At 38.2% G+C, this 23,328-nt stretch overlaps 1 protein-coding gene across 4 annotated transcripts in view; it reads left to right on the top strand.

The window, feature by feature from the left end:
• Positions 1 to 23,328, top strand: part of PLCZ1 (phospholipase C zeta 1) — a 71,370-nt gene that overhangs the window by 25,467 nt on the left and 22,575 nt on the right. The window contains exons 7-13 of one of the 4 annotated variants that reach the window (XR_009182094.1): positions 510 to 746; positions 1,918 to 2,074; positions 4,826 to 4,942; positions 5,974 to 6,146; positions 13,321 to 13,453; positions 16,728 to 16,906; positions 17,391 to 17,477. Coding sequence is in view for 3 of the 4 variants with exons in the window: in XM_058282850.1 (XP_058138833.1) it covers positions 510 to 746; positions 1,918 to 2,074; positions 4,826 to 4,942; positions 5,974 to 6,146; positions 13,321 to 13,453; positions 17,391 to 17,540; positions 18,322 to 18,407 (1,053 nt within the window). In the remaining variant the exon portion in view is untranslated. Of the gene's footprint in view, positions 1 to 509; positions 747 to 1,917; positions 2,075 to 4,825; positions 4,943 to 5,973; positions 6,147 to 13,320; positions 13,454 to 16,727; positions 16,907 to 17,390; positions 17,541 to 18,321; positions 18,469 to 23,328 lie in introns of those variants that run through there. The other 3 variants (XM_058282851.2, XM_058282852.1, XM_058282850.1) reach the window with 3 other exon arrangements.

The raw sequence follows: 23,328 nt of genomic DNA, 5'->3' as shown, positions 1-23,328 counted from the left end.
TAAAAGCTAGACACTATGATAAACAATTTTTTATTGCTGTTTATTTTATTTTTTAATAGATTTAAAATTTTTAAAAAAGATATAGACATTTAATATTTCTTTGTTGTGTCAGAGAGTGATGACCTGAAGCATTTCCTACCAGAAGTTGTAAAATTCCAGCCCCAAACAACATGGCAAGCATTTTAAACATACATGTACTTTTCACGTATTTCAAAAGTTTGTAAAATTGCCTATTTGTGGAAAGTAAAAGATATGGAACTGCTGCAGTAGCCCCCAATCACAATAGGCTTATTTTTGGTGACTTTTGGTCAATGCCATAATATTACTGGTTTCTAATAGGGCATGAATAAGGGGTATGGAAAAAATATATTCTTATCCTAATGGGGATCTTACAAATCTTACTACTGTGGGCTAATCGTAAATAGGATGAAACACTTTACAACGACTGGTACAATGGAAACTTCTCCATAAATGTGTAATTTTATCTCTCTTCCAAATGGTTTTTTTAGGCATTAAAGTTCAAAATATTAGTTAAAAACAAAAAAATAGGAACCTTGGCACAAACCCGTGAGAGGAGAGGTTCTGATAAGCATGGCCAGATAGCAGAATATGAAGAAGATGAGGAGACCGAGCAAGAAGAAGAGGAAATTGAGTCCAAATGCACTGAAGTTTTTTTGGCAAAAGAAATGGAAGAAAAGGAAGAAGAGACAAAAAAAGGCGGATTAATGCTTTTCAGGAAAAAGAAGGTGAGATGATGCTTTGTGAAAACCTTCTGTGTGATTGAAAACTTTTCTAACATTCTTACTGGCGCAGAATTAGAACAAGTTTGGAGAGAAAAATCTTTTTCTTCTTTATAAAAACAAAGTAAATTTAAAATTTACTTTGCAAAAGATTGGCAGTGGAAAAGAAATTTAAAAAGTTGTCTCTCTTTCTGTCCTAACAGTTTTAAACTTTTTCCTATAGTTGAGAAAAGTTCCACGTGTGCGCTTTGCAGTAGGCATACTGCAGTGCACAAAAGATGCAGAGATGCACAGCTGTTAGAAGAGAGGCATGAGGAAATCAATTTCTATAATCGATAGCATTGGGCATACAAACCAGCATGAAAGGGGTATTTGGCTACCTGTGCCACAAGACCAAACCAGCTGGTTTAAATAAAATGGGAGTTAATTGACCCAATAAATGAAAGCTTCAGGGAAAGGGACTCTAATTTTGGGCATGACTTGGTGTAATGTTCAGGCATGGCCAACAGAACTTCCTTTCCATCTCCACTTTTGGCTCCACTGTCTCTGTGCTGGTGGCAAGATTTTTGTCGAAGCTGCAGCACACCATCCTTTCGTGTACAAATTCAGGGGAATGCCTACCTATCTCCCAGCAGACCCAACACTTTTTTGTTGCACATCTACTAGGATCCAGTATGTGCACAGCCCTGAGCCCATGGCTCTTGCTTGGGGGATACAAAGCTCTGATTAACCAGGCCTGGACTGCACATGGATGGACCATGAGCAAGGAGTGCTTTCCCTGAAACAAACCTTGGAAAGTATTAACAGAAGTGTAGAGGAGTTAGATGCTAGACTGTAAAAGAGGAAATGTCTGCTGTATAATGGAAATGATTCCCAGTTATTAGATAAAAATGGTACTATACTTACTTGTAATTAAAATTCATAAATTTATATAATGTATGAGGATAAACAAATATTCAGAAAAAAGGAAATAATAATTGTCATTGTCAGTACATATTACATTATTGGAGTTTTAGATTTTATATTATTTTATGTTAACATCAAATACTATAGTCATAAAAAATAAACACATTGACTTGACCCAAATAGTTTTTGAGAAGACAATATTATGAAAAGCCTAAAATAATAGATTTGAAAGCATAGGCAAATATACAAAATTACTGTATTGTATTTTTAGCCCACGAAGGTAAAAATATCTCTGGCCCTATCTGATCTTGTCATTTATACTAAAGCTGAGAAGTTCAGAACCTTTCAACATTCAAGGCTGTATCAGCAATTTAATGAAAATAATTCTATCGGGGAGACACAAGCCCGAAAACTTTCAAAGCTGAAAGGTAAATTCTTATCATTCAAACAGATAAGTTTTTAAACAAGCTATTCACTGTTAAGGAGTCAAGATCAGTCAGTGATACTGTATATAGTTATAACATTTCACTATATAAAACATAAGTAAAAAGGAGGTTATATGCCTCAGGTTAAATTAAATACTATTTTGAGGACCTTAGTCATTAACGAACTTTTTTACCCCATGAAATTTTGATTGAGAGCATCCAGTGTGGATGCTGTGGTGGAACTGTCTGTGCCAAGCAGTTTATATAGGAGAGCAATGAGTGACTAGGTTGTAGAGGTTGGCAGGGCCAAAGTCCAAGAAAGCAAACGTATGTAGGAGAAATACTGAGATCTAATGGTTCATATGATTCACTGTGTATTTCTGGAAGATGCCTCGGATTGCAGCCTAAGGGTGAGACTTCAGGTAGGGAGGAGATGAGGAAAGCTTGTGGTGGAGACACTGGCAACGGGGTGGACGTTGTAGCTTCAGGAGGCACCTCCGAGTTCCTTAGAGCTGGCGGCTGTGCATGTAGGGTTATGGAGAGGCCCCCAGGAAGCTGTGCAAAGCGTGCACCGCATAACTCCAGAGGCACCATGCTGCCGCTGCACTTTCTATCTCTGCTTTGCTGTCTTCTGATTCTAAAGCTGAGATGCTTATTCAGTTTGATTGAGGACCAAGAGGCAAGGAGACCTGGGAAATAGAACATAAGCAGACCCACACCTTCCGTGGATTTCTATGGCGGGGGATCTCCCAAACCTAACAAGGGATGGGTGGTGACAACAGCAAGAGATGCTCCAAATATAATACTTCTCAAAACATTGCAATCAACCATAAGTATTCCTGAACAGAAACACCGGGACAGGAAAATAGGCACCTGCAGTTGACCTGAGAGAAGCTGTTTGGGAATGCGGATGCTGGTGCACCTGTTGGTGACCTCACTGGGCTGTCCACCTGTGCCCAAGTGTTTTGAGATATACTTTAGTTCATCTCTTCCACAACTGCCTGTTAGATCCTGGGTATTTTAAGGGCCTTGTTTGTTTGTTTGTTTGTTTTGTAAACTGTAGGTTGTGAACAAAAAAATCAATTAAGGAGTTTTGGGCCACTGTTAAAGTAGAACAGAGAAGAATAGAGCAGAATGGAGAAGAATATCTGGTATTTAGTAAGAAAAAATATTGTTCTATGGAACAGGCATGTGTGTGTGTGCATGTGTACGCTGGGTTGTGATATTAAACGTGTTTCTTTCTTTGGCATGTGGTCAAGAGAGTTTAAATGACCTGCTTTACAGACCTCTGTTCCTTCAAACTCTTGGAGGACTTTAGCTGCTTTTCATGCGGGCAGAATCACGCAGCAGCGCAAATACAGTTTTAATTCTCTTGATCTTGGTCATATTAAACACTTTTAAAAAATTTGGAAAGGGATCAGGTAATTTTGAATAGAGTCATAAAGTGTAGCATAATCCTCTCTTAGAAAGATTATAGAGCTTTTATATTGCACTAAAAGTCAATAGTACATAATTAATGATGTGGTCAATGGTTTAACTGCAAGGATGTTCATCATTGCTATTAACATAGTAAGCATCATTATGTTTATAAGAGTGAAAAACCAGAAACAGTATTTTTCATATATGTAAAAACTTTTCAGCCATTTAAAATAATGTAGGAGGTGAATAGTATTCAAGTGGAAAGATTTTCATGTTAGTAATTTGTATAAGGGAATAAAAAATATGATTCAGTTAAAAAATGAGTATATACATATTTCAAAAGAAAGGAAAGAGATGTACCAAAGGGTGATTTGTAAATTGTTACTGAGTGATGGGACTCCATGTGGTTTTTAATTTTTTATTGGAGAAGTTGTAGGTGTAAAGAAAAATCGTGCAGAAAATACAGAATTCTCATATACGCCCCCCAAACACAGCACATTAATATACTTTGTGTTAGTGTGGTACCTTTGTTACAATTTCAGTCGTTACAACTATTTCTCCTTTTTTCTTGTTTGATTTTTTTCATTTTTCTAAAATGAACATGAACTGTATTTGTAATAACAAAACATTTAACAAAAGTCATATTATCTTAAGGGTCCTTAGAGATCATTAATGTTTGTCACTTTGTGCATGGGAAAAACTGAGGTGCAGAGCATGTTTTTTCTAAGGACAGACATGTGGTTTAGGGTCGGGTGTCCAATGGTAAAGGGTGTAAACTAGTTTTGGCTTTCAAGTGATTTAAATAGAATACATATTAGTAGAAACTTGTAGAGAATCTATGTAGAAGCTTAAATAGATTTATAAGTGTGTGTATATATTTATGTATTGTATATACTACTAGACATAGACCTTATCTCAGTAAGGAAGACTCTTGAAATAATCAGAGGTATTGTAAGTTATCAAGTTCTTTTTCAATGGAGGGATGCAAACAGAGATGAATTGAATTCTTGGGAAAATTTCTGGGGTGAGGGATTGGGTACTGATAATGTAAATTATCTAATCCATTTTACTCTCAAGTGAATGATCACTATCCATAAATGCATAATAAAATACTATTAGCTCTTCAAATAACAGTGAATTGTACTCTTAAACATAATAGCCTGGATTTATTTTGATTTTCATTAATTTCAAATATTTTTGGAAAGAAAATATATATAAAATTATTGAAACTATTAGGGAAATAATAGCACATAATATATAGAAATATAAATAGTAGTTATTTATTTGAAATCGTTGACAATATTTTAATAATTTTGTTTGTTGGTTTTTTTTTAGCCCAAGAGTTTATTTATCACACCAGGAATTTCATTACCAGAATATATCCCAAGGCAACAAGAACGGACTCTTCTAATTATAATCCTCAAGAATTTTGGAATCTAGGTTGTCAAATGGGTATGTTACATAAGATATTGAGTTGTTAGCTAAAAGTGAGATAAAGTAAATTCCTTTTTTTTTTTTTTTCCAGATTTGGGACAGATCTGCTTGTTATGGAGATTTTTGGTCCTGTGTCCTTAGGACCAAGCAATAATGGTGGTTTAAAGAATTGAAGTCATTCCTAAATGGGTTGGAAAGGCTAAATCTATGTTAGGGTTGGGGATATGGAGATGAAACCCATGACAATATGTATAGTGGATAAAAAGAAAAAAGGAAACCAGAAATGGGGGCAGTGAGGACCAAGTTATTTTTCTTGAAAGATTTCTGAAGGCCCTTCCAAATCAAGTTATTTCTTTCACATTTTCTACCAGCTTCTGCATTTATTGTCTTGAAAAGTGAATGAGATTGCGTAGCTTTGCTACTGTCCCTATTCCAAATTGGGCAGCTGGTATGGCGACGGCACTAAGTAGAAAATTCCAGGCTTTAACCTGTCTGCTTCTGGGTTATGACAAGGCCCATAGATTTGAGGAGCGAGGTAGCGTGGAGCCCAGGATGAGGCTGGAGGCTGAGGAGGACAGGGCATGGGAGGAATGCAGTGGCTGTTTATCAGCCAACTTGGAGGCGTTTCTGTGTTTTAACAGCCATTGCTCTTCCACCTGTTTCCCACTTTCTTCTCAAGTGACAGCAGGAGCCCTTGGACCTGAACGTTTGTAATATAGTGTTTTTCCTGCCTGCATTTAATGCACTAGTTTAAAAAAACCTTGTATTTCTTGAACGTCATCTGACATGTGCCTTGCTATTCTATAATCTGTACTGTATGCCATTTTGATTATTACTCAAACAATATGATTTGTGGATTAAACTTTGCAACTTACTTTCATACATTAAGATAGACATGGTAAGAGGAAAATGTTCAAAAATCATGTATTATTAGAACAATGGTGGTTGTATTAGGAGATGTATAATCCATGATTAAATTTCAGGGAATCATTTGTTTTCTTTAACTCTACCCTTTATTTTCTGAAAATGTTGAAATATTTTTTTCTCAGTGGCCTTAAATTTCCAGACCCCTGGTGTACCTATGGATCTGCAAAATGGGAAATTTTTGGATAATGGTGGTTCTGGATATGTTTTGAAACCGCTTTTCCTAAGGGATGCGAAATCAAACTTTAATCCAAGTGAAAAACTGCAAGACAGTAATCCAGTTACACTTACAATAAGGGTAAGTTAAATAACATCTTTTAAAACATTTAAAAAATAACATAAGCTAGATAGTGTAAGTTAATATTTTCAGTTCCATTGGTTTCCTTTGATGTTTTTACCATTTCTGTTCATCTTTTCCGTTAGTAGAGGTTCTTAGTATTTCAGCATTTTTCCATATCTGAAAATGTCTTTCTGTTTTCTTGTGTAAATGATTACCTGCTTGTGAATAGCAACATTGAGGCTAAAACCTTCTCCTTTCAAGGGCCTATTTAAATTACTCCCTTTTCTTTAGAGCTTTAATACTGTGAAAGATAAATTTGAGGTCAGCCCAATAATTACTTTGTGGGTATCCCACCTTTTCCTCTTTATTTTAAAGAATTTTACACAGAAATTCTGGGAACTCTTTTTTTAAATTTTATTATTAACCTCCAGAATTAGGCTTTTGTTCAGGAATTTTTCTCATCAATTCTCTGAATATCAATCCTTGATTTAGAAATCCTAAGTCTCCATGTGTTTTTCTTCAGTACCTGTTCTCCTTGTCTATTTGGGTCAAGGTTATAACTTTCCTCTTTCCTCTGCATTTGGGGGCATTTTTAACATTTGTTCTCTCCATTTCTGATTCAAAGTCAATTGTTGATTTTATTTTGTACTGATTCTGGTGTAGATTTGAATTTTTGTCTTGCCTTATTAGGTTTTCCTCCTCAATTGTCATTTATTTTATATTTCTAGCTTTTTATTTCTTTCTGCATCATACCCAGCATCATTTCCCATCCCTAGCTACTGTCTTGTTTCTTCATTTGTCATCTTTTGTTTCATTATGTCCTTGTATAATTTCACTGAGAGCAAAAGTGGTTGTCTAAAATTTGTTTCCAGTCGTAGAGACCCTTCAAAAGCTCCTTTTTATTTGTCTCTAACCTAAGTACTAGGTTTACTTCCTTTTTTTCAAGGTTACTGAATCTTCTGAAAAATGCCTAATTGCTTTTTCTCTCCACTTAATTATGAACAGCCCTATTTAATTTTTTAACAGTCCAATTTTAGACTATTGAAATCTGTTGTTTGCAAATAATTGGAATTGGTAAGGTATCTGGTCCCTGTATTTAACTTGTTGCTTTTGGAACCAGAGAAGCTATCTCAGATATTCTGGAAGTTTAGTAAATGCTCTTAGCTGCCTCTGACGAGTTTCACTGCAGCTCGCATTATGACCTAGAGCTGGTAGCTCTTCTGCTCCCATGACCAGCTGTCTGAGCACGTGGAAAGCCAGAACCCCAGTGTGCCCTGCTCGCACCACTCTTCCTACCTCAGCTTCTTCCACTGTTTATAGCCTCGTTTGGGGAACTGCTCTCCTGTATACCAGGCCCTAGGCACTGAATCCTAGCAAAGAACAGAGGTGTGGGAGCAGTGTTACCAAATTCATGTGGAAAGAGCCCAGCAAAGATGAAGAGGACTGAAAGGATCCAGGCCAGCGCAGGAGGCAGCTGCAGTGAATTATGTTGACTTTTCTCCTGCTGTTAAGGTTTTGTGACTCTAAGGCAGGAGCATATTGTGGACGGATAGAAATTGCTGTAACACTAGATCTAGCCAAAACTTGATTAGCTGGACTTCCTTTTAGGATCCAGCAAGGCATTAACCATTACACTTACTTGACAATGTTACTGATAGTATAACTTTGGCATCCTTTTTGTATTTTTTTATGGTTGTTCTAGTGAAAAGAAGAACGAGTCAGCTACTTTGTAAGATCGCTCTACTCCGTGCAAATCTCCTGTGCTTCTCTTACTGTACTCTTTTCCTTTTTTCCCTACCTCCCCAGATGTCTTTTCTCGTTTTCTTTTGTGGGTTCCTTTTTCTCTACTTGCCCTTAAAATATTTATGTTGCCTAGAGTTTCTCTTCTTAGCCTTCCTCTCAGACAAAATAGTCTTCTTGGGTTATTTTATACCCATTCATGACTTTGACCACCATGTACATACCAATGATGTGCAAATCTTTGACCTGACTTCATTTTGGGGATCTGTTTTTAACAATCTACTCAGTATCCCTACCCATTTAATCACCATTCTGTTAAATGTAAAATATTAAAAAAAGTAAACATATCTTCCTAGTCAAATCTGCTTCTGCTGTTTTAATTAACTCTCATGAATGGCACTATTAATCCACTTAATTAGCTCAAGCTAGAAAATTGGGAGCCCCTTTTTTCCCCCCTACATTTCCTTCATTTCCCATTTCCAATTCATCTCTAAACTCTTCTGCTCTTGCTTCTAAAGGTCTTATTCATTCCCTTGCCGATTCCCTGTTTCAGGATTGTGTTACCTGCCATTGGAGCTCTTCCTTTGGCTTCCTAAAGGGTTTGCAGATAGCTTGTCTCTCTCCTCCTGATCCATCCTTCACAATGCAACTGGAGAGGGTTTGCTACAACAATAATCTTATCATTCTCTACCTAATAATTATCTGTCTCCTGATTGCTTTCATAATTGGGCCTTAACTATCTTTTTTTTAAATTTTATTTTATTTACTTTGTAATAATATTACATTAAAAATATATATATATGAGGTCCCATTGAACCCTACCTCCCCCACCCCTCCTCTCCCCCCCCTCAGCAACACTCCCTCCCATCATCATGACACAGCCATTGCATTTGGCAAGTATATCTTTGGGCACCCCCGCACCCCATGGTCAACGGTTCACACCATGGCCCACACTCTCCCCCATTCCATCCAGTGGGCCCTGTGAGGATTTACAATGTCCAGTGATTGCCCCTGAAGCACCATCCAGGGCAGCTCCATGTCCCAAAGACGCCTCCACCTCTCATCTCTTCCTGCCTTTCCCCATACCCATCAGCCATCATGTCCACTTTTCCCAATCCAATGCCACCTCTTCTATGTGGACATTGGATTGGTTGTGTCCATTGCACCTCTATGTCAAGAGGAGGCTCAGATTCCACCTGGATGCTGGATGCAATCCTCCCACTTTCAGTTGTAATCACTCTAGGCTCCATGGTGTGGTGGTTGTCCTTCTTCAACTCCATCTTAGCTGAGTGTGGTGAGCCCAATAAGTCAGATTGTAGGTGCTGGAGTCTGTTGAGGCTCACTTAACTATCTTTTGTAGAGCTCCATCTCTCCACTCCTAGCCTTTCGCTCTGTTCTGGAACCATATGGAATGGGGACCCTTTTCTGCCCGTGATGACCCCACCCTGTGTCACAGGCTATTTCCTCTAACTGGACTATCTTTCCATCCTTCACCTGCTTGTTGTGTTCTGACTCAGTTTTTAAGATTCAGGAGTTCACTCTTTTCGGAAACTTTCACCCAGGCTAAGTTAGTTGTGCTTCTATTGTAGCTTTCTCCTGTTTTTGCATAAAACCCTATGCATGAATATATCATGTTACTTATCACTATATTATAATTGTTTATTGCTATATTTGCCTTTCTCCTCCACTTGTCTAAAAATGCTTGAAGGATTAAGAACTGTGTTTTGGTCAACCCTTATTCACAGTGCCTGACACAAAGTATATGCTCAATAAAAACATTTATGTTAATTGAATGATTTCTTTTTCGAGTTGTGAATAATAAAGTGGATTTATGTGTTCTGTTATTGAGGAAGTGAAGGAAGTAAGCCCAGAAACTGACAGATGCCACATGTTGTATTTGAGGAGAGTTGCGTGGTGTGGTTCTAGTGGCATGGACTGAACCGGGCAGGGTTAATGATTCTTCCGGAGGCTGATGCCATGTCTACACAAGTCTTTCTCCTTTGCAGGCCTAGTTTTATCTCTAGCCTTCTTCTGCCCTTGATTTAACCATTCAACATCTCTGGTTTGTCTTCTGTAAAATAAGTTTTGGATGAGTCCAATTATTTTTAAACTTTTAAAAACCATGGAACACCTTTCAAATACAAAATCTATGCATAAGACCAATATATGAAAGTGGAGCTGCTCTGGTTGACCAATCAAGGTTTTCTGTTTGGCATCCTTCCTTCCATGGCAGCCTTGGTAAGGGCTTTGTGAATCAGTTTACAAATTATTTGACAAATCTCTAAATTTTCTTTCATTTATCATATTCAGTTATGTTTTTCCAATCAGACAAAGGTCTTTTGGCATAAGGTGCACCAAAGCTGACCCTTCCCATTGTCAAAGGTCTATTACCTGCAGAGCTGATATTCAGCTTTTATGGGCTGCTATCAGTGTACCAGTTGTTTATCACCAATGCTCTATCTAATTATACTGATTGATCAATGATTCTGACTGATCAATACCCACACCATAATTGTTGAATATTTGTTCTATCTTGCTGGTTTTTAGCTACTGCAGGGAAATGTGGGAGAAGCAAAGGAAAAGTTACATAATAGCAGATTTATTTTCATTTATTTTCTTGTTCTTTTTTCTTATCTCCTTTCCCTCTCTTCCTTTTGTCCTTCCTATCTTTTTTAAAAATATATTTTTTGTTTTTTTAAAGATATTTAGATTACATAAATGTTACATAAAAATATAGGGGATTCCCATATGACCTGCTCCCACATTACCCACTTTTAAGCACATTAATAACATCCTTCATTAGTGTGGTACATTCATTGCAATTGATGAACACATTTTGGAGCATTCCACTAAGTGTGGATTAGAGTTTACATTGTAGTTTACACTCTCTCCCACACAGTTCTGTAGGTTATGACAAGATACACAATGGCCTTTATCTGTCATTGCAGTGTCATTCAGGACAATTCCCAAGTCCTGAAAGTGCCCCCGAATTACACCTGTTTTCCCTCTCCCTGACTTCAGAACCTCCAGCAGCTACTGCCTCCACACCAATCATATAATTTCTTTCATTGCTAGAATCATAATATGTCTATAGTAGAATACCAGTAAGTCTACTCTAGTCCATAGTTCATTCCCCAATCCTGAGGATTCTGGGATGGTGATGCCCACTCCACCTTTAATTGAGAGGGGGCTTCAGTCCCATATGGCTGATGGATGGGAGTCTCTTGCTTGCAGTTGTAGACTCTCTCCATTCCTTGGTTTGGGGGTTGTCCATCCTCACCTCCTTGTTAGTTGTCCTGGTGAGTCCAATGAACTGGAGAGTAGACGTTGCAACTGCACTGAGGCTCAGGGCCCACCTGGCACATGGACATCCCAAAGATACAAGTCTCTTGGACATACACTTACTTATTAATTGTATTTGGCTATTTTATTGGCTTCATTTTTGAAGACGTTTTGGATCACAGAAGTGTTACAACTGTGGCAGGGGAAGATCATTTGTGTGAAGTGTCAGCAATAGGGAATACAAGGGGGAAGGTTCACCTGGGCAGACATATAAGGCATATAAATGTGTTCAAAAGTTCATGGGGCATTGTCATGGAGGGTGGAGATTCACACAATAACTGAAAGAATATTGAATTCCCATCCTGGGGAGCTCTGCCACATTCTCTAATGAAACAGCAAGAATCCCCCAAGTGCAAAGGCAATGACTAGTGAAGGAGGATTGTCAATTGATGGACCCTTGATATAGATGACTGTGCTTATGAGTCTTAAATCTTGAAACTGAAACACAGCCTAGTGTTATAGGGTGCCTAAGAGTTGCCTCCTGAGAGCCTCCTTGTTGCTCAAATGTGGCCTCTCTCTAAGCCAAACTCATCATATAAATACAATAACTTCCCCCAGCATGGGACATTACTCCCAAGGATGAGACTCCCTGGCACCAAGGGATTACTACCAAGCATCACCTAGCAACGTAAGTGGAAAAAAACCTTGACCAAAAGGGGAAAAGGTAAAGACAAATGAATTTATATGGCTAGGAGACTTCAAAGTGAGTTGGGAAGTGATTCCAGAGGTTACACTTATGCATGTCTCGGCAGGATCTCATTGACTGTCAAATTAGACACTACCCAAAATAGTGGGGCTCCTGAGGGCTCTGGGGACATCCAGACACTATGGTCAGGACAGATACCTCAGGAGTTTGGTGCCTTGCCCGTGGGCCCTACTTTGGAATTTATGCTCCCCTGTGTGACAAAGTTGACTCAGTTGTGGTTTCCCTACACATGACTCCTCTGTCCTTCTATTTGAACTTTACTATCTTTTTAAAAACTTATTTATTTGTTCCTTTGTATTATAATTTTTAGAAGTTGAAATTTTGTCTAATTTTTACAACTGCATTGTTAATCTTATATCTTCCATTTTTTTATCCTGAGATTAAGTTCATTTCTAATACAGTTTTGGTTTGTGCTCACTTTATTCTTTTTTTTTTTTCCTTCCAAATTCTACTCAATTTATTCATTTTTTAAAAGATATTACATTAAAAAAATATGAGGTCCCCATTCACCCCCACCGCCCCCACCCCACCACTCCCCCCACAGTAACACTCTCCCCCATCATCATGACACATCCATTGCGTCTGGTGAGTACATCTCCGGGCATCGCTGCATCCCATGTCCCGTGTTCCACACCATAGCCCACACTCTCCCACATGCCATCCAGTGGGCCATGGGAGGACATACAATGTCCGGCAATTGTCCCTGCAGCACCACCCAGGACAATTCCAAGTCCCAAGAATGCCTCCACATCTCATCTCTTCCTCCCATTCCCTGCACCCAGAAGCCACCATGGCCACTTTTTCTTTGCTTCAGTAATTAACTTGGCCAATACAAGGCTAAATGGAACTCTTGCTAATTAAATTGCTAATCATTCTTCTGATATCAGTTCCTACTATACATATGAAATAATTGATTTTATCAGACAGGTTACTTTTCATGATAATATAGACAAGAGTGAATAATGTCAAATCTCTTGATAAATCATTCAAATATGAATAGTACTATCAACATATATATGTGCTGTGTATTATAAATAATAGAACTTGAAAATAACACATTATCAGACTAATTTAGCCTAAACTACAATAAAATTTGTTCATAACAAATACTTTAAAAATAATAAAATATTAGTGAACCTTGAACCTTAGATAGTGTGTATTCGACTGTAACACCACATGTCAGTAGAATGGAATTATTTAGACGTACTCTCACTATTCATATACTGATACCTGAAGAATGAAAGGGTTGTATTTTAAACTTTGCATTATTTTCCAGCTTCAATTTTTGTAGGGACTGACTTAGAATCTATCAGCTTTTAAAAATGCATGCTTTTATTTTGAAATTAAGTGGTGATACAGCTTGATATTCTGCTAAATTCTTGTATTCAAAATACATTTGTGCAGCTCATCAGTGGTATCCAGTTGCCTCCTAGTTACCACTCATCAACTAACAAAGCTGACACCCTAGTGATAATAGAGATTTTTGGTGTTCCAAATGATCAAGTGAAACAGCAGACTCGAGTAATTAAAAAAAATGGTGAGCTCCTAATATATTTTGTTGAACTTCTTTTAGATTTATTGTTGGAAAGTTTAAAAAATTATATATGTATATATAGATGTACTTTTTAATACACATTCATTATTTACAAGGTAAAATTTGGTGTTATGTTCAAGATTACAAAAGGGTTATATGTAGTAAAAACTTGGTAATGATTTAAAATGTTGTTCAGGTATGTATTCAGATTACAGACAAAAAATTTTCTGAAATTATTACTTCTCCACTTTTACTTCCTTTTCGTATTTTCCCCTTATCATTGAATTAAAAGAGATCTTTGACAGCTGCAATTCTTTTCAGCTTCTAGCCTTTGTGTAAAATAAGGAACTTGTGATTTTTTTCTGACACAGTCCATTACACATTTTTACCTCACTGTTTGAACCATGTTAGATCAAAAGTCCGTGGCTTAGACGCCATCTAAGGATGACATAGAATGCTACTATACAATATTTGGAATGATAATTCAGACATTTTTGCCAGAAGGGTAAATATAGGAATGGAAATTTTGCCTTTGTTATGTTTCCAGTTTTCTGGCAACTCATGATATTTTATATAATGGAGCGCTGACATTGTCATTTTTGTCTGTTGTTGAAATCACTAAGAAATTAGAAAAAGGACAATTTCCTGGTTTGACCCTTAGTTAGGATCATCTTGGAACTGACTCTTGAATCTGGAATATTCTTTGAGTGGATATTCCCAAGTATAGTGAACTTTCAGAAACTGAAAATATGTTGTTATATTGTGGAGCTGAATGGCACTAACAGAAAAGCAGGTTGAGCTTAATTAGTCCTTTTTCCTTGCTTGCAATATCCCCACCCTCACCTCCACCCATCCCCCCTGCTAACTTCCAGTGTGGCCTCTAGGGAATGAAGATTTGGGAAGTTTTCACTGTCTCGCCCCAGGTTGTCAGCGGGGAAAATTACTGGTGATGGTTTACGTACTGATTTACTTGGTATGCCTTAGAGTTGAAGGGTATATTACAATAGCAGTGTCAAGAACTAGTAACCGCTGATGCCAGGAAGCTGCTAGTAACTTACTTTTTGTTTTCTCTATCCCCTACTTGAATCTTTAAGGCAATATGCTTAAAACATTTATTTATTTATTCAATGCACCCCTTATGATAATGACTCTAGCTCCTGTTAGACTTTTGATTACATCCTTGGGTTTTACTGGCATACTCCTACAGAAATCCAATTTTGTTCATTAAATATCACTGAGTTCCTGCTATGCTAAGAGCCTGATGTATCAAGAGACTTAAGATCTCTGTTTATTAGAGTTATTATTGTGTATATTCCACCTAACTCCCTGTAGGTAGTTGACAAATCAATGTGGGAGATGAGATACAGGTAGGACTGTTAGGACATAGGTTCTGATTGGTGCTTTAAGGAAAGTATATATGAAGAACTTCTGTGAAAGGACAAATTTGGAGATGGTTCTTGGAGAATGAGTAGAATTTTTACAGAGATTGGGGATAAGGGCATTTAGGCAGAAAGGATAATATGAATTTAAAGTATGGAGAAGTTGAAACTCAAATGTGCTAGGAAAAATTAAAAAAAAAAAGTTAAAAGTGAGTGGAATACAGGGTATTTAAAGGACATTGATGTGAGATAAAAAGTCACACTGGACATAGTCTGTATAGCCATGTTAAGATGTTAAGAGCTTTTTTCCTATAGAAAATGAATAGCATTAGGGCTTTTAAACAAGGGTATTACAATAACAGTTGTGCTTTAAGGAGATGGTTTCTGCGGATTAGGTAGGAAGAAGTGCATGACAAGACACAGTAGAGGTTATGATCACAACAGTTAGAGGATGGAGACGTTGGTAGGTAAAGATGGGTGTGGCATTAGAGAAGAAATGGAGGATATATGAGAGAAACACTGAGCAGGAGTAAAAGTCTAGAAGGCTGGATAAGATAACCCTGAAGTCCAGTGGCTTGGTTAGAAAGCTAATGGCAGTGTGATTAAAAATATGAAAGCCTGGGAGGAAAAGGTGTGGAAGTAATTCTTCAGTTTTGGTCATGCTAGTAAAAGTCAAATTGACAGCTATCAAACTCTGGTCCTGATTTATTTATTTTTTTAAATTGCTGAGTAATATTCCATAGTATGGATATACCACAGTTTACTCATTCATTCATCTAATGAAGGACATCTTAGTTGCTTCAAAATTTTGGCAACTGTGAATAAAAATGCTATAAGTATTTGTGTGCAGGTTGTTTGGACATTAGATTCCAGCTCCTTTGTATAAATACCTAGGAGTGATTTATTAGATTGCATGCTAAGCCTGCATTTAGCTTTGTAAGAAACCATCCAACTGTCTTCCAAAATGACTGTATGATTTTAAATTCCCACTGGAAATGAAGGAAAGTTCCTGTTGTTCCACATCCTCTTCAGCGTTTTGTGTTGTCAGAATTTTGGATCTTAGCCATTCTAATAGGTATGTAGTGGTAGCTCATTGATGTTTTAATTTGTAATTCCTCAGTGACACATGATATGATTTAGTATGCTTATTTTCCATTTGCCTATCTTCTTTGGTGATGTGTTTGTTTAGATCTTTTGCCCATTTTATAATTGGTTATAATTGGGTTGCTTCTTTTCTTATAGTTGAGTTTTAAGCATTCTTTATATATGATGGATACAAGTCCTTTGGGTTTTGCATATATTTTCTCCCAATCTATGGCTTACCTTTTCATTCTCTTTTGGCACCCAACATATAGGACTTCCTCTTATAATCAATGCATGATTGTGTATGGGTGTGTGTGTGGGGGAGGGGTTGAGGGAGAAGGGACAGGGGAAAGGAGGGAGGGAAGGAGAGAGTGAAGAAAAAAGGGAGTATGTAGGAAAGTATGGGGTGGACAAGGAAGAATAAATCAGTTAAAGAATTGGCTCTTAAACTTGTCCTTGTACCCCATGGAATTATGTCTCTTCTTAGGTGAAGGTAATAGTTATTATTCCAGCATAAGCCAATTAGTTTACTATTTCTGTGAGCATAGACTGAATCCTGTATTGTCACCTAGAAATGTGTGCTTGTGACCACAAGAGCATCATTGGAAACATTATATAGTACAATTAGTCACAAATTCATCAATGCTTCTGGAAATGTAATTCAAAGAACACAAGCTATTGACATAGTGGATGCAGCATTGCCTTTGTAAATGAAACACAGTATGTCCCTTAACTCCATTAAATAATTATGCTTTAAGTTTTGGTTGATTTGGGTCCCATTGTGACACAAATTGGATTTCTTTTTTTTTGGCCAGGGATTGGTTGTTTGGGATGATTTATTTTGCCACAGATCGAAATTACTCATCAATGTTAGACTTTGAAGTGAGCACTCAGTCAAAAGTCAAAAGAAGGATCAAGAGCTGGCTTTAGAGCACTCATTAACTAGCTTTCCCTCCAACAACTATCTATGGGGGTCTTCCAGTAAAAGGCCCTGGTATGTAAAAATGATGCTATTTAACTTTTTCATGTCTCAATTTCTTTGTTAAGGAAATGTTTAAATATTTCAGTCATATTTGATGACAATTAAAAGTTCCTGCTCTGAAATCAGACTTCATGTGTTTGAATTCCTACCCCACCACTTCATGGCTATGTATGTGAGAACCTAGGAAGTTATGCAAATCTTTGTGGCTCAGTTTCCCATCTGTAAATGGGGATAATAAAGTCCTAAGGGAGTTGTGAGGATTAAATGAGATGATCTATGAGATGTTCTCCAAACATTGCCCAGCAATAGTAAACACCAAGTAAATACTGTTATCGTCATTACTATTCCTCTTTCATTGGGTGCATTAAAAATGTAAGTGCTCTAAAACAGAAACTATTATTATTAATAAAACACTGAAAAGCTTTGGGGAACAGGTATACATTTTTCCTTAGGTTGTTTATGATTCCTTTACCATATCAATTCCTTTGTATTTCAGCTTTTAGTCCAAGATGGAATGAAACCTTCACCTTTATTATTCACATGCCAGAATTGGCATTGATCCGCTTTGTTGTTGAAAATCAAGGTATGATAACTGGAAATGAATTTCTTGGACAATATACTTTACCAGTTCTATGCATGAACAAAGGTAATATTCTTAAAAATAAGATTGCTGTGCTAACATTTAAATATAACTTGAATTTGTCACAGACATACTTTGATATACCCATAGCTCTGCCAACGAACGTTGGTTATAAAGGAAACTTTATGTATTGACTTGTATTTTCTTCCTGTGAAATTATTGAAATGTATGTGTTCATGTGGAAGGTGGGTTGGGGGGAGGGAGTGTTAGGAAGACTAATTAGACAAATTTGGCAAGTGTAAGTATTTCTCTACATGGATCATAGCTTTTTTGTTTCAGTGCAAAGTAGTCATGACTACCATGAAGAAAATGAAGGCTGGGAATTGACCAGACGGGAGCAGTGACTCATTCTTCCTGTCTGAGGAGAGGAAGGGAGCTCAACTCTGTCCTTTCTGGACTCTCCTCAGGGCTGATTTTATGTTGCAGAGTTGCCTTGCCTGTGCTTCCAGTGATCTCGTCTTAATATGCTGACTTTTCTAAACCCATCTGAGATGTTCCTAGGAAACTGTCTTCCTGATGTGGAGAGGTGGTGGCTAATTTTGGAGCATGCTATGCTTTGAGACAGGAGATGTAAGCTGTGTGCTCAATGTTAGGCAGCAGGAAGCCAGAATAGAAATGGCAAATATTTTATTTGTGGGAAATTAATATACAAGTTGGAGATATCACTACCCAGTCATGGTTTCATGTATACATATTAGATAGGATATCTTCTTTCCCAGTAGCACTAAGAGAACCATTGCTGATTAATTTTTTATATCGTTCTAATTAGATATGATTTCCTTTGCAGGTTACCGTCGTGTTCCTCTGTTTTCCAAACTGGGTGAGAGTCTTGATCCTGCTTCACTGTTTGTTTATGTTTGGTATGTCAGATAGCAACTAACAGTACCTTATATACCGTTAGTTGTAAATTGCAATAAAACGGCTGTAAAATGAATGCCCATATATATTTTTTAAAAACATAAAGCAAGAGAAATTATGTACAAGAACAGAAACATTCAGCTAATTCATTTTTAAATATAATCAACAGAGCAGTGGAAAAAAGAAAACAGACTTCAGCGTGGCATTCTTGTCAGCCAACTTCTGCCCCTTTGCTGTGGAGCCTACTCTGTCAACTTGCTAGCCTCTTTTTTAATTAGTAGAATTTGCAAGCTTTAAAAATATGTCTGATTGTAGAAGATATGTTGGCAAATATTTCGTGGTATAAATGAAATCTGAAATTTACGGGTGTCTTAACTTCTAGCCACCCACTACTGCGTATTTTTGTGGGAAGGAATTAGATTTCCAGGTGCTTTGTGCTTTTTTCTATCCTAGAGAGTAATTAGCCCGTGTATTCTCAGGCTAGTTCTTAGATGCTGTGCCCTGGATTTGGTACTCTGTGATTATACAAACATTTTTATGAGTGCATGTAAAGTTGACTTGCATTCAAAATACATTCAGATTCCATATCTATAAAAGAGATCTACTGTGTGGACTTATATATTTAGATCTCTGAATTACCCGAAATATTTCTAAATTTCTAGGAAACGTACTCTGGAGAGTTTCTCTTGGCAGACATGAGATCTCTGGGTTATTTCATTTGCTGGGCTTCTCAGCAGCAGCAGGGCCATGATTTCCTGAATGTCCTATGGTGTTTCTAAAGCACCAGGGATATTAATACTTATCCCAACACATCGTTACATGGTAGTGATGTGATCCAGAAAATACAGGGCACTCAATGAGTGTTTGATGAAAATGAATTAGAATTTACCATTAAGATAACAAAAATGACTATTTGTTTCAAATGTATATTAATGCACTATTTCTTGATAGCCAGAAAAGTACAAAATAACTTGAACAGCATATTTTGCTATTGCAATGGTTTATTCTCAGCACCCAATATTTAAAATAAAAGTGCCATTAGGAATTAAAGTTCCCGAGCTGTAAGCAGTTAGAAATGTTCAGGTTACTCAGAGCATAATCTTCCAGATTGTTCCTCATGCTCCAAAGATTGTAAGATGGAGAGACACTCTTCCCAGTGGGGAGTCACTGTCAATGTCTCGACAGATGCTTCCATTTGACCAGCTATTGGATGGATCTCATTTAAATCATCCATTGTTCAACCAAGAGCAGGGGATGTTCAGCCCATTGACCCAGCCCTTTAGCCTTCTCTAAACTCCTAAGTCTTTGGAAGAACTGGAATTCCAGGAAATTTAAAACCTTTGATCAGGTGGGTTTGCTGGAGAAGTCATTGATTCTACATGGAGAGAAACTTCTTTTTATGATTTACACCATCGAGTTTTGGAATATGGGAGAAAAAAATATTTGCTTTACTACTTTTTTTTCTCCAGGAATCAACCAAATTCACCCTACTAAACTTGAAGACCAGCTTTTACATTTTTAATATTTAACTCTTCACATCAGGGACAAAATTTTGAGAGAAACATTAGATTATTTTATTTCCTGTCCAGCAATCTTGAGATAGCTTTAAAATTTTTTCGTTTAATTTATGTATAAGCATTATCATTTACTTCACCCTTTAAATTGAATTGGCATCATTATTATTTTTTTTCACACCAACCCTGAACAAATACTACCCATAGACAACAGTGATGTCTCATTTAAGGAAACTGGGAATGGTGTGAGAAGCCTGCTTTGACTTATGCTTTCTAGGCACAACTTATATGTGGGAATAAGTAGGGTTGGCAAGTGACATAAACAGAGGAAAAAGCTAAGTTGATCCCTGGTACTTAAAACTTTTAACTCTTAAAACTTTAGTTCAGGTTTAGTTCAGCTCCTCAGAGAAGCCATCCCTGATTTCCTAGACTAGGTTTATGCCTCCACATAACAGAGAGAAGTGGCAGGTAGGAGCTGGCCTGGCCCGCACACTGAGCCTTAGGTCTTCTTTCATTGAATGTAAACAATTTCACAGAACATCAGCAGCAGGCAAAGGCTCTCTGTGACCATGACGGCTCAAGACAAAAGCACTACCACCCCGTAATCACGATGAGCACATGGCAAGAGTATGAGCACTGCCCAAGCTACAAGGCAAATGAGGGGGTGCCTAGCAATGCAGATGGGAAGAGGAATGGATTAAAGGAAACTTGTGGCAGTGATGGAACATTACTTTTATGGTCCTGGTGGTTTAATGGGGTCATACGTACGCCGAAACTGATTAGACTGTACACTTTGAAAATGTGCAGTGTTGTGTCCTTCGGTTATATCTAAAATAATTGTGAAAATACAAACTCTGAAACACCAGTATAGGCCCAGCTCTCTTTTGGGCATTCTGACCAATAAGGTGCATCAAAGATATATGTTGCTCATTTTGCCAGAGTGGGTGGTACCATTGGGTAGAGACCCAAGTAGTGAGAGTGGGGGTGGACCCACATCCTGGGGAGGACGAATGCCATCAAATAGAGGGAACTGTATCTCTCGAGAGAAAGGGTGGCTCCCAGGGCATTGGGGCAGTTGAGCAAGTTAGGCCCTGAACACTGTTGCAAGTATCTCTGGACGTGGCTCCTTGGGAAACGGAGGTTGGATGTCACTGTGGGCACCAAGGGGGTGGGAAAATGGATGTTAAATGTGTGGAACCAAGGTAAATGTGGGGTAAGAGAGGAGTTTCACGAGAGTACACAAGGATGGATATAAAACATGTAATATTACACCATAAACATATAAGGGACGACAGACTGAGAATGTAAACCATAATGTAAAACATAGGATAACTAAAAATTTAGAAAACTGTGTGTCCTAAAGTATGCACCACAATGTAAGCACAGATGTCACCTTGTTTGAAAGCTATTGTCTCAGACTCTGTACATCACTGTAAGTAAATATGATGTGAATAGGTTGTAAGAGTATCGCTGTGGAAGGGAAAAGGTTTTGTGGTGGATGTGTGGGAGAGCTGTATATTGTATACATGAATTGCTGTGGTCTAGGGCTCTTGTGAAGAGAAGTTCAATAATTAGGGGAAAAAAAAAAGAAAAAGGATGTAGAATTTTATCAAGTCAACACATATTCTATATCTAACCTTTAAACCCATCGCTATATGCCATTTTGTTAGTAAGGGATCCTGACATTATATTGGACTTCAATTTTCAGGAAGTTCTGGATCACAGAGTGGTTCAACAATGGCAGTGGAGGAATACTGGTATAGTATACTATTGACAAGTGATATATGGCTGACAGGGAGCTATACAGGGCATATGTCCAGGGTGCGTGGTAATGTTTGGATATACTCATAGTGGCAACAATTAAAAACTACAGCTGGGGGGGTACTAGGTTCCTGGCTGGGGGTGCTCTGTCGTGGTCCCTAGGGGAGCAGCGGCAGTCCTCCAGGTGCAGCGGCAAGGACCGGGAAGGAATGAGGGTCCAACAGTGAGCCCCTGATACTAATGACTATGCTTTTGAGCCTGTACACCTGCAATAAGAACAAGGCCTAGAGCAGCACTGTGCCTGGGAGTTTCCTCCTGACAGCCTTCATGTTACTCAAACGTGGACAGTCTCGAAGCCAAACTCAGCATGTAAATGCAATGCCTTCCCCCCAGCGTGGGACATGACACCCGGGATGAGCCTCCCTGGCACTGAGGGATCACTACCAAGTACCAGCTGATGATGTAACTAGAAAATGACCTTAAATTAAAGGTTCAACGCGGACCAGCAGAATATCCCTGTCTATATATAATAACAGGAGTAAAAAATGCTGTTTGACCTAAAGTAAGGGGGAAATGGAAAAGAAAAATGAGTTCATATGGCTATGAGTTTCTAAAAAAGAGTCTGGAGGTTGTCAGAAGGATTGCCCTTATGCACACCTGAGCAGAGTCTCAGAGACAGATAAAGTAGATACAACCCCAGATATTGGTCCTTTTGAGGGCTAAAGATACCCACAGGTTCTATGGTCATGGCAGATGGGGTTCACTGCCATGCCAGTTGGCCCTTCTTTGGAGCTGGTGTTTCTGCGTGATGAAACTGAACTCAGATGGGATCTCTTTTCATAAGACTTTCATGCTACTTTACTGGAATTGTAGATGGTGTTGGGGTTTAAGATATATTTAGGGGATTTGAATCTCTGGACTGACAATATGATAGCCAGGCCCTGAGCCTCAACAGACTCCAGCTCCTACAATCTGATTTATTGGACTCACCTCACTCAGCTAAGATGGAGTTGAAGAAGGACAACCACCACACCATGGAGCCTAGAGTGCCTACAACTGAAAGCAAGAGGATTGCATCCACTATCCATGTGGAATCTGAGCCTCCTCTTGACATAGAGGTGCAATGGACACAACCAATCCAAGGTCCACAGAGAAAAGGTGGCATTGGAGCGGGAAAAGTGGACATGGTGGCTGATGGGTATGGGGAATAGCAGGAAGAGATGAGATGTGGAGGCACCTTTGGGACTTGGAGTTGCCCTGGGTGATGCTTCAGGGGCAATCATCGGACATTGTAAATCCTCCCAGGGCCCACTGGATGGAACGGGGGAGAATATGGGCCATGATGTGGACCATTGACCATGAGGTGCAGAGATGCCCAGAGATGTACTTACCAAATGCAATGGATGTGTCATGATGATGGGAGTGAATGTTGCTGGGCGGGGGGGAGTGGTGGGGTGGGGGTGGTGGGGTTGAATGGGACCTCATATATTTTTTTAATGTAATATTTTTACAAAATCAAAAAAAAAAAATATGAAAGGTTTCCCTGACTCAGATGCAACCAGGTGTGTTCCAGCAGCAGGATCAATCTTCTAATGAGATCGGAAGCCTCTCTAGTTGTGAGGTCACAGGATAGACTAGCGTTGGCCTAGAATGCTCTTCCA

This window comes from Dasypus novemcinctus, chromosome 20 (genome assembly GCF_030445035.2).
Source record: "Dasypus novemcinctus isolate mDasNov1 chromosome 20, mDasNov1.1.hap2, whole genome shotgun sequence".
NCBI lineage: Eukaryota > Metazoa > Chordata > Mammalia > Cingulata > Dasypodidae > Dasypus > Dasypus novemcinctus.
The sequence above is the reverse complement of the archived record's forward strand: the minus strand, read 5'-3'. Positions and strand labels throughout refer to the sequence as shown.